Source organism: Medicago sativa, chromosome 1 (assembly GCF_051527215.1).
Source record: "Medicago sativa cultivar Bolivia chromosome 1, Bolivia_mono, whole genome shotgun sequence".
Lineage (NCBI taxonomy): Eukaryota > Viridiplantae > Streptophyta > Magnoliopsida > Fabales > Fabaceae > Medicago > Medicago sativa.
In genome coordinates, this window is record NC_140749.1 from 65,738,343 (window position 1) to 65,751,213 (window position 12,871).

At 31.6% G+C, this 12,871-nt stretch overlaps 1 protein-coding gene and 1 long non-coding RNA gene across 2 annotated transcripts; one reads left to right on the forward strand and one right to left on the reverse strand.

Annotated features, from left to right (window-relative positions):
* The first annotated feature begins 3,389 nt into the window (after positions 1–3,389).
* On the forward strand, positions 3,390–5,148 carry LOC146956485 (uncharacterized). The gene is made up of 2 exons (XR_015020185.1): positions 3,390–3,703; positions 4,503–5,148. It is a non-coding gene; the product is annotated as an uncharacterized LOC146956485 (long non-coding RNA).
* Positions 5,149–5,355: 207 nt separating this feature from the next.
* LOC146956486 (heat stress transcription factor A-7a-like) lies at positions 5,356–6,960 on the reverse strand. Its single transcript, XM_085729113.1, has 3 exons — positions 6,649–6,960; positions 5,533–6,489; positions 5,356–5,451 (listed from the first exon to the last, which is right to left on the reverse strand). Exons 1-2 carry the CDS (start codon positions 6,922–6,924, stop codon positions 5,716–5,718), a joined length of 1,050 nt encoding a protein of 349 aa, XP_085585239.1. The 5' UTR covers positions 6,925–6,960; the 3' UTR covers positions 5,356–5,451; positions 5,533–5,715.
* Between the last annotated feature and the right edge of the window lie 5,911 nt (positions 6,961–12,871).

A 12,871-nucleotide genomic window follows, 5' to 3' on the forward strand; every position in this document is an offset into this window, starting at 1 on the left:
GTCTAAACTTTCCAATCCTTCTTTCGGAACAAATGCAAGAAGAGGCACAACATTGGTATTAATTAATTATACATACAATGCAACAACATTGGTGTATGTTTCTAGTAGGAGAAATTTACATCAAGAAGAGGCACACCACTTCCAGCTGCAGTGCCTAAGAGTTCATCCCAATACATAGGGAATTCAAAAGAGACACAAAAACCAGCAATTCAAAAGAGGCACAAAAGTTAGGGGGTCAAAATATTCATTTTTTTTCTTAGGGGGCCAAAATCGCAACTATTTGAAACATAGGGGGCAAAAAGTGCATTTAAGCCTTTTTTTTATTTATAAACAAGACTACACTATTATTAAGAATGGGTCGTGTAACAAAAACAAAGGAATAAAGCTTCATCTCTCTAATTCCAACCACAATATTGCTAAAATAAGTTATGGGCAGATCTTCATTACCCTTCTAATCAAAACAGGACAGTCACAGTCACTCTCAAATTCCACCTGTTTAAAGCAACACTCCACTGCCATACCCATGGTTTTGTACAAGGTGTACGCTTCATCTGTCAAATCCAGGCGTTAACCAAGTAGCTGCTGCAAGGAGAAATTTGAAGCATATGGACCACCCTTTCTCCTTCCCATCTCTCTCTCAAACCTGATTTTGTCTGCTCCATATCAACAATTTTTTTTTCAACTCTATCTGATTGAAATTAACAAAGCAACTAGAAAACCATATGGGTTTTTTCAACTCTATCGATTAAATCTTGGATGTTAAAAACTTTAATTTTTTTTTCCTGAAAAAATCAAGTGCAGTAGTGAAAGATAGAGAAATGTTTCTTTGTATCGTATAAAAATTCCTTAGTGTAGATTTTTTGGTAACAACCTACAAACAAATATAATTATAATTGGATTTTTTTTTTAATAATTAACAATTTGATAATAAAAAGGGAATTTGTATGAAGATGATGATGAGTAACAAGAGGAAGATAAAGAGGAACAGAACCAACATTGCTTGCTGCTGCTCTACTGCTGGAGAAAGTTACTGAGATCCGATAGACTATAATAAAAATATGCTCTCTAGTTGATCTAATGGTCAAAAACAAATTGACCTTTATAGTACACAAAGTTGTTTGTGATGCACAAATTTGTGTAGTGTGTATCCTAAATGCCACCCAATAGGTTGGGGTGTTGAATTGGTTGATAATTTTATACTCTTTAATTCATTATGCAAAGAGAAGAATGATAATAAAAAAGTGTCTCATTTAGTCCGGTTAACTACATCGTGGTGTATTTGGATGGAGCGTAATGACTTCCTCTTCAATAGGAAAATTGCTAATATTTTGGAGGTGGTATGCTGGATTAAATGGTTGTCATGATCTTAGTTTATATGTAGGGAATAGGAAAATTACTAATATTTTTGTCATGATCTTGGTTTATATGTAGGGAAGACATAAATAAAAGTCTTGTTTTCTCCCATTGGTGGACTAACCCACTCAAATGTCTTCAATGTATTTGATTTAGATGTTTTGTAATGGATTTTGAGCATCCCTTGTACTTTTATTAGTGATATTTTTGTTTATCAATTTTTTTTACCAATGCAAAATGGGGTTTGTTCTTAATATTGTCCAAGCTTACTCCGCTAATGGAATGAATCACTGTAGAGTATGATATGAGGAGGTCTTAGAAGCACACCCAGGCAAATCTGGCGATTTAATCAGTGCCACGATGACGATCAAATGTTGATCCACGAATGTCGTGGACATCACAACATACTCAATGAATTTCACCTGAATAACCCTAGAGTTTGTCCTATAAATAAGGATACTCGATGCAGTCTAAAGATACACATTATTTAAACCATAAAAATCTCACACCCTCAATAACAAACTGACTTGATCCTCAAAGAATTTGCATGTACTCCATGCCCTCCGAGGACCTTCTGCTGCCCTCCATCAAGGCTTCTACCACTCCGGCAGTCGATTTAGGTCCAGAAACGGTGATCCACTCCGAATCATTGGTACCGTTCGCGGGCAACAAAGTCTAAGCCACATATGATGACTAACAAACCATTTGCCCCCTTAACTCTCAACCAGGGCTACTACTCCGGCACCTAAAAAGTCTCAAATTGCTTGGAAATTGAGGTTAAGAGTAGTTTGTTAACAACACTCACACTTCTCAATCTAATGAGACCCCTTTTATAAAGGAAAAAACTATGATGACCCAAAGTGGATAATTCGTCGAAAATGCATGTGGACTTGAGGCCGAATTAGAGGTTAAAAGACTAAGTTAATTTTACTGATGCAAGTTCATTCTCTAGTTTCTAGATTCAATACTAAAATGAACCGGTGAAAACCGATGACCAAGTGGTTCTATGAATCAGACCGGTTTCATAAACAAATGAATATTTTAGTAAACAATTTTAATTTTATTATAAAATTTTACTGATGCAAGTTCATTCTCTAGTTTCTAGATTCAATACTAAAATGAACCGGTGAAAACCGATGACCAAGTGGTTCTATGAATCAGACCGGTTTCATAAACAAATGAATATAAACAAATGAATATTTTAGTAATTAAACAAACCGATGACCAGGTGGTTCTATGAATCAGACTGGTTTCATAAACAAATGAATATAAACTTAAACAAACCGATGACCAAGTGGTTCTATGAATCAGACCGGTTTCATAAACAAATGAATAACCGATGACCAAGTGGTTCTATGAATCAGACCGGTTTCATAAACAAATGAATATTTTAGTAATTAAATAAAGTGGCACCCATGAGGATTGAACACGCGACCTTGCACTTGAAACCCACAACCAATACCAATGCAGCAGGCATTACATCTAGTATATGTTTGCTTCTAGACATTTCTAAATGATAATCACATCATCAAATTAAAATTTGGGTTACTATCACATTAAATAGCAAAATGTTTAGAGAAAATAAAATCTCATTCAAACAAATTTTTCATTTATATATTTTAGAACGTTTTTTAATCCTTTTAAAAAAATAAATTTTTTAAGACATTTTTAATCTTATAATTTTTTAAAACATTTTTAATACTTATTTTTAAAATCTTTTAAAAAAAATAATTTTTTTAAGACATTTTTAATCTTATAATTTTTTAAAACATTTTTAATACTTATTTTTAAAACATTTTTAATACTTATCTAAATATTGTATAGTTTATTTAGATATAAAATATCTTATCTAAATATTGTATAGTTTATTTAGATATAAAATATACATGTTGTGATCGATGAGTTCCAAAATGAGACAGATATTAAAATTTAACTTTATTATCCAAATTGAATTATATCATTAAACTATAACATCACTATCTCATTAAACAATAAGAACGCCATGTTGGTATAAAAAGATGAAAATGCAAAAAGAATTGTTCGATGTGGAACTTCTGGTTTTGTAGATACGAGAAGAAGAAGAAGAAAAAAACAACACAAACCTTGAGAGCCTTGGATATTCCATTAAGCTTTATAGGCTTAACTTGAGTTACAATTCATTTTGCAGGAGTGGTCCTTGCAGTCCTATTAATAGTCTGCTGCATCCTGGTCTTCTGCCTGAACCGAAAAAGAAAAAACATTGAATGCTGAGGGTGGAAAGGAAACAGGGAGAGCAACAGCTGCTGCTTCTAGCTGGACAGGAAAAGGAATATCTCCTATGGCCGGAATGTTTTACTATCTTTACAGTCAGGTATATGCTGGTGATTTGGTAATTTTACTGATGCAAATTCATTCTCTCTTGGGTCTTTTAAAGATGTTTTACTTGAGTTTTTGACAATTGCACCGGAATATTCTACTTGTATGATTATGTACATGGATCAAATTATCTGTATGCGTCAGACTGTTTTTATATTAATTGCACATATTTGTTAATTTGAGTTTTTGAGTGAAGCCTTTCCCGTGAAACGTGTGTATGTATTTCAGAAAATAATGAGACATGAGTTAAGGGAGGATGTAGAAGAATTTCTGAAATATGCTAAACGTGTGAATCAAAATCCACATGTTGACACTATTGGTTCATCTTATTGTTGTACGGATATGTCGAGGACATTTCGTGGTGAGAATTTAGACATACCAAGTGTGTCCAAAAGGGTAAAAGTCGGTGTAGATATGTACGATCGACTAGAGGACATGGTCTGTGAGATCAGAAACAGAATCTCAGATGGGAAGGTGCAAATTTAGAAGGTTCATAAATTAGAGAATCTTGCAGACTTTATCACTAAAGTGGTTCCCTTAGGAAAGTTTAGGCCCTGCTTAAATTTTCTGAAGATTGAAGATGGTTGAGTTGTTTGCATTTGAATAACACACTTTAGTTTGAAGGTTGATACAAAATTCCATTTTAGATTAATGAGTAATGCTGTATAAATAGGAATTGATCAGTATTATATTAAAAATGTGCATTGTAAAGGTTAACTTGAAAGCATGTTTGTTATTAAATCATAAGTCGATTTGAAGTGATGTAATTGATATTTCAATTTTTGCTGTTACAGTTTTGTTCATGGTAGGTTATCATATGAGAACTTGAAAACAAACATCTTTTATGACCAAATGGAAGAAGAATCAAGACAGAAAAATTGATACAAATGCAGACAAAGTCCATACAGATAAGCCACTCATGCTTGGATTAGAAGACTACTTTTTGAAGAAACTATATGCTTTGAGACCCTTAATCTCATCCACAACAGCATTATTTCTGATGATTAACATGCCATTGAGTTTATTAGTTCAAGCTCAACCAATTCAATTGCAAGTAGAAGTGCTAGTAGTACTAACTTCAAAATGTTGGACATCATTGGCCATTTTTCTACATAACCAAAGATTATACTGAAAATATGTAAGAATCGACAAGATATACTACAGCAAAGCAACACCCTTTACTGGAAGATCAAAGAAATGAATCAGGGGTCAAGACTTCCCATCTAGATTCCATGTTTCTTGATCAATTGTGCAATGTATATTACAAGCAACAAAGTTTGAGTTTTATACAATATAAATCACATTCTTGAGAAATTCTCTTTAGTGCTAAAATTCCATTGCATTAACTGTGGCATTAGACACGGCAGCCATCCTAGCCGTATACTCCTAAAATCTTCTTTCTTCATACATGTAATTAACAGAAACTGCGATTCAAATTAACCATGCAATCCTAAGTGAAAGTTAGCGAAAAGTTGGACTGAACTGCACAAATTATTTTAGTCCAAACTCATCAGAATAAACAAGAATACTTAGAATTCTGATTTTAAAAATTTGAACAAAAACTCATATATGCAATCCTTGGTCGATTATAATAATAGTAACAATAAGATAAGTATTATATGGAAGAGATAGAGACCTGTTGCATTCTTGCAGAGATATATATATATATATTCATAGTGTTCACTCAGTTATGCTTTCTAGGAGATTAGTTACTTCTTGTCCATCATATATCTTCTGAGTAATCTACATTCATCAAGGTAATACAAAATTACAACAGGCAATGTCATATCTACATATAGCTTCCTGGTGGTAAAAAAATTGAACCTTGAGTCCTTGACATAAATAATGACAGATTTTGCTATCAAAGAATCTTGTTCTGGCACCAGCAGCAACCTACCCAATCAAACACAAGAAACATGAGAGAATTTGATATAAACAAGGGCTACAAAAGAATTAGAAATATGTTGCTTCCTTTGAAATAAAACATTGACTTTGTAAGACTTGAAGCTAGTGAACTGAATGAAAAGAGTTAATCCTAAATTCTTGACTCAGTGGTTCACTTGAATCATCTTCATTCTCATTGTTATCTTCAGAAGTTGGAATGTCAAATCTACCCTCAAATTTCATACTAAACATTAGATCTTCCCAGAACCCTTCATCATCAAGCACTCTTTCCATCTTCTCTTGTGATTCTAGTGCCTCAGGTTCATTTACTTCCTCTTTATCCATTATTTTCCCCCTTCCAAAAACCTGCATTTCCATAGCTAACATTTCCAACTCCGACACCCCAAATTCATAATCACGTAACTCTAACGGCTCAACTTTAACACTGCTTGATTGTCCAATACCTAGTCTAGTTCCTTGTTCAACAAGCTTTCTCTTTTTTGTCATGGTCGCGGATTCTTCAAGCTCCTTTTTCTTCTCTTTCTGTTGTAGTTGGTGAATGAAGACAGGGTTTTTCATAGCTCTAGCTAAGAAAGACATCATTTTCTTCTGATTGATTTCAATCCCTTCTAACCTTTGCTCCATCTGTAGAATATAAAGTGTAGTATTATATTGCTGCTTTCTAAGACTCATAAGCTCCGTCATCAACACGTGTTTCTCTTGCCTTAAACGATCAATTTCTGCATCTAGTCCAAAACAACCTTGTCCTTGTTGGGAATTAGGAATAGGCTGAGAAGGTACCTTCTTTCTTCTTATGTTCCTCAATAGATGTCTTTGCCCTCTCAGGAATCTTTCATTTGCAAATTCCCATCTATCTGGATCAATTTTTCTAAATCCCTGCAAAATATTGTATAACACAAGTCCAAAATCAGTACGAGAAAACATAGCCGAGAATAAATTTGAACTGTAATTACTTACTATATAAGCAATGTTTTAAAATCTGACCTAGATAGAGACATTAGGATCATGTGTATCTAGAGAGTACGTAGTACTTACATAAGTGTTTAATTGTCTGACAAAACTTGAGAAATTATTGTGTTTGAAGTATCTGGGAAGGAGATGATTGGAGAAGGCATGTGTATCCCAAACCACAAAACTGGTGCCACTTCTGTTCCATGAAATTATATGGTTGGTACTTTGATCATCAACTACATCAAATGTTTTTGTGAGGAATGGTTGTGGTCTAATTTCAACAAGTCCTTCATTTGGTTGGGGTGGTGGTGGAATCGTTGGTTCCAAGTATTCTTCTTTCACCGAGTACATATAATTCATTCTCAAATATGTTATGTCTAAGAATTAATCAAATTAAAGTCATAGATCATAGATTAAAGGGATTTTATAAATACATACATGCATGGATAGAAGAAAATAGTATTACTATTAGTGAGTGATCAATAATTGAATAGAAGGTTCTAGATATATTAGGATGAAAGTGATTGAGCACCTTCCTCGTGAGCAATTGGATGAGATGGAGAGAGTGGTTGATCCCCTGTGTCAGAAATTTCTAGATCACAATTGACATGTTACAGAAGGATCAAGTCACTTTTATTTTCAAATAGTGCATGTTTATCGTTATCATGGAGTTTTGCTCTTGTCAAAATCACTCCATCAAATTCAACTTGCACCCAATCGAATCAAGCTAGCAAAATAAATACACCCCCGAATTCACATGTAGGCTTGATTTTACTTTTTGGAAACATTTGAATTGAATTTGTTTCAATGCACTCTACCACGGTTTGTCGATTTTTTTTACTGAAATTTTGGGCCCGTTTGTTACAGATTAAAATAAAAATAAAAGTGATTTTGACATAAAATAATTTAGAGATTATATTTTAGAGATTTTGTGAAAAATCATAATCTATTTTGCGTTTGTTTACCGTAATAAAAATCACTTTCTTTAAACAAATAATCTAGTTTGTTTGGATACAAACAAAATTAGTTTAATCTTTAAAATCATATTTTCTTTCTCCTCTAAAAAAATCTATTTTTTGAGAAGCTGCTCTTAACAGGTTCTCATTTGAAGCTGTTTTTAGATTTTTTTTTAGATTCTGATTTTTTTAAAAATCTGTAACAAACGGATGCAAAACTCTTAAAAGTGATTATTTTTTTAAAAAAATGATTTTTTTCTTAAAAGAATTATAACAAACGGGCTCTTTAATTCCACAATTATTTTGCATTTTATAGTGTCACAAAACTACACTTATATTTTTCAATAACACCAACAATATAGTAAATATAATATGAGTTCATTTCTTTTTAAATGACATCAAACAATGTAATATTCTTCTAGACAAATTTATCTAAGGATGTAATTGAAAGTGAAAAAATCAGGTCAAATCCATGTATCCTCTTTATATATAGTGAACATTCCATGTATCCTCTTTATATATATAGTGAACATTAAAAAATATAAAGTTTTGGTCCTTCTATTTTAAAAATCAATTTTTTCATCCTCCATTTTAATTTTTTTGGAAGTTTCGGTCTGCACCCAATTTTTTAAGTCAATTTTGATGAAGTAGGAACATTTAGGTGGACAAATTTAATATTCATGTCATTATCAATTATTTTATTCAACAATTATTACTTTATAAAATATTTTAAATGTTCCTTACAAAAATATTTTAATTGTTAAAATAATATATTAAATTCAATATGTGATGGAAAATATTTTAATTGTTTTTTAAATGTTGTAATTATTAAGGGTCATGTTAACTTGTGCTCTTAGGGCACAAGTTAAGAAGCTTAAAATGGAAATTAAAAATAAATTTTATATTGAAAGTATAACTTTTGCAACTTTTAAGACATTGAATGCACAAGTTCCAAGAAAAACCTTCTACATTTGGTTTCTTAACTTATGCCTCAAGGGCACAAGTTAACATTTCCCAATTATTAATAATATATTAAATTAAAGATGTGATGAAAAATATTAAATATGGGGCCAAAAAATTAATTTTTGAAAATGGAGAACCACAATCCCTATGAACTTAGCTCAGTCGATAGGGATATTGCATATTATATGCAGAGATCGGGGTTCGAATCTTGGACACCTGACTTCTCCACATATAAACCCGTTTTCAACATATAAACAATTGCGTAGTTTTCACAGTTTTCAACATACCCATAATTATCACTTAATTCTAAGCACGAAAATCAATTCATATAATCATCAATTTCAAAATATTAACAAAACAAATACTCCCTCCGTTTCAAAATGAGTGTCGCTTTAGTAAAAAAAAGTTGTTTCAAAATGAATGTCACTTTCAGTTTCCAATGCAATAATAACTTTTTCTTTTCAATTGTACCCTCCAATTAATAATCAGCACACTACTTCCAAAGTATTACTTTTAAAACTAACCAATAGTTAATAAGGATAATTTGGTAAAATAAACATTCTCTTTCTTTTAATCATTGCATTTCTTAATATGTGTGTAAACATCTAAAACGACACTCATTTTGAAACGGATGGAGTATAACTCAAACACTAGAAAAGTGATTATAGCTTATTATGAGAAATTTAATTTACCCCCCTTACCTCAATCTCCCAAAAGCTTGACTTTTATCTTCAAATCTTCCCCTCTACCTTGCTCTCTCTCTCTTGTTCCTCGAGTCTTTTTCTCCTTTCTTCCTCTTCTCTTTATCTTTCTCTCTTTTCTCTTTTGCCACCTCTTGTGAAATTTATGAAATCAATGTTCAACCTTAATTCTCAACTAGAGTTATCCTTATATAGTCTCACACTAAGTGGGTTAGGTTTCCTCATTCTCAATGGGTCTAGTAACTATTTCCACTCGTTAAAAATGTTACTACTCAATTACTTCATTTAAATCTCTCACTAATTACTCATACACCACTATCTAAAATAATTACTTCAAGTTACTACTAATCCTATTTAAAACATTTCTCACCCAAAATTACTTAAATACCCTTCATTCTAAAATCACCAAGTTACCCTCACTCCTCAAATTACCAAAACACCATTACTCCTAAAATGACTAAAATACCCTTCTCGTCTAAGAATCCACTAATCCTAAATCAAACACACAAACAAGCAATTAAACACATAGAATAAATAAATATATAATCCTAACGAAAAACGGGGTGTTACATGTGGTACCTTCTACCGTTGGTTGGGGTAATTGTAGTGATTTATTTTAATTATTAGCGAAAAGAGCAAAACAAATTTTGATTTAGTTTCCAATTCTTCCAACGTTGAACAATGTTAATTTACATGTGGTACCTTCTACCGTTGGTTGGGGTAATTGTAGTGGTTTATTTTAATTATTAGCGAAAAGAGCAAAACAAATTTTGATTTAGTTTCCAATTCTTCCAATGTTGAACAATGTTAATAAGACCATAAATTTGAGTTATTGTGAGTAAAGATCTCATCGTTATAGGTTAGCCAGATTTACTTGTTAGTAATTTTCTTAAATTTCAGTATGTTTGCTTACATTATATCAAAATTAGGTTTCATCTTAATAACAAATTTGATTATATAAGTAATAAACTATAGATTGTGTAGTTAATTAAAAGAGTGTAACATTAAATTTTACTATAAACTTGTTTTTTAAATATCAAAACTAAATCATACATAATATAACAACACTTCAAACTCAATTTTAATCTAAACTACTTTACTAAATCACTACACATAACACATACTTCACTAAAGAAACAATTTAATTAACTATATAAATGATTTGCTAAATCACTCATCCAAAACACCCTACTACACTTGTTAGGGTAGAGTTTTTAGAGGGGATGAAAAGACTTATTTTTCTTTTCTTAAATATCTACCAAAATATAATTTAAAAAGCGTTGGACAGTGAAGAATCAGCTTGAGAATAAAATAAACATAGCGGAGATGAGAATGTTGTATTAGATGTGTGAGAATACTAGATGAGATAAGATTAGAAATAACCATATTAGAGAGAGTTGAGATAGCAACTATAATAGAAAGATGGTGGAAAACATGTGTGCAGAAGATGTGAGTTAATTAAGGGAATCAAGAGTGTGGTTGATGATGTGCACGAGTGTCTTATGTCTTATATATACGAAAATAGTATGTATATTAATTATTAAGTTATAAATGTACTTGTTTTACAACCCACACTCTTCTAATACATTTTGAGAAGGATGTGTTTTGTAAACACTTTGGTCATAGTTTTTTTAGACTAGTTACTTTACTAACTACAATTAATAAAGATATTGAATAAATAATATTAATGATATTTTTAAAATTAACACAACTAATTATTTAAGTACCACGCATAACCCAAATGAGACACTTAATTTGAGATAGAAAGAGTAGAAGATGATAGAAATATATAACACATAGAGATCATGTGATTGTTTTATTTAGAAATGATAAAAATATCGGTGGTAAGATTTATTGAAGGCAACACATTAATTTGCCTTTATTTTCCATGTAGTCCTATATTTGTTACCTTTGTCATTTGAAATGATATTTTTTGTTCTTTTTCTATATAATTTATTTTTTAAATATATTGAAAGTGACTACCTAATGATAATCTTGAAACTAACAAACCAATTAATGTTTGAAATGTGTCAATGTAATTTTATTTCACACTGTACACTTCTAATAAGTTACTGGTTTGTTGTACTTGTACTTATTGTTGAGTATCTAGGCAAACAATATCTGAAAAGTATGTCTAGTTGCACGAAATTTATCTATGATGTTTTGTAATAAAAAAAATCTATTAAATATTGAATCTAGATGAAAGATGATTTTCATAGCTATTGAATAGTTGAACACATAAAATGAACGAACAAGAAAACCGAACTCATACATTTATTTTGATACAAACCCATATGCATATTTTAATAAAATTGAATATATTTAATGAATTTATTTTAAAAAAAAAACAACAAGAAGACATAATTCATATGCATAATTTTTTTTAACAAACACGTGCATATTTAAATAAAATTGAATATATTCAATGAATTAATTAAAAAAACTAGAAAGAGTTTAAAATTGAAATATAACATTGTAGTGTGAGAAATAACATCAATATGCAGTGTATGAGAAACAAATACATGTTGATAATTATGAAACAATGAATCAATATAATCACAATAACAAAATGAAATAATGAAGCAAAATGTGTCCATGATTATATAAAAAAAACACAAACATGTCTATGTTGAAATGACAAATAAAGCATGATTTAGTCATTGTACAACAAGTCGTTACAAACCCACAAGTCATTACAAACCCATAATTCATGGTTCCTACCCACCTTTGATAAAGTCGTATAGGTGAAAACAAAATAAAGGCAACCATTGCAAAATAAACTCAACTAACACAATGAGTGCATAAATATTACATATCCAAAAGCAACCCAACTAGGGGCATAAATGGATAAATTGTAATCATAAACAACAATTTCCAAAATTCATGCTCTTATGGAATCATAACAACTTCCTTGATCCCATGAATATGGTCGAACAAATCTAAGCTCACACGACCATATTCAGAATCATCCAATGTCAAACCCCATGTATTCTGAATTTCTAAAAAAATATCGTTCTTGGCTTCTTCCTGCACCCTCTACCATTACACAATTTGAACCACTTTTACTTACAACATCTTTTGTAAGGGAGTATGTCTCCGATGCTCTGTACCTAAACATTGTGGCTTCACATCTAAAAGTACCAAGTAGACACCTTATGATGACAAAATATATCTGATATGAGTCGCAGACCACATTCTTTCTAGAACCTTGAAAGGTCTGATCACTTGTGCGGTCGGTAAAAATGTTATGTCGGTCCGAAAGGATCTCTGATAAGGATAAAGGGCTTCAGAAGCTATCCATCTTCCTACGATAAATCTTAAAGCACAATAGGTCGAGGTTTTGTAGGCTCTGGTATTGTTCCTACGACCCTTCGTCTCCATCGAAGATCTCTCTCCGTAACATAAGAAGGCACCCCATTTATGAGGCTTTGGGGGGATAATACAAGTGAAACTTTATTAGTATGAAAAGAGTGCATTGCTGCCACCACCTGGACAGTACTAATTGCCCAACAAAAAGGAGCTTGTCCCTGGTCACGGACTGTTGGCATCCAATTTTCGTGTCGGAAGCTAAACATGAAATTGTCGACATCTCTGACTCCTCCTGAAACCTGCAACTCAGATTTAGCCAAATCTTCCCAATCTTCTCTTTGGGAGAAGAAATAAGGATGTGACTGATACAAGTTAACT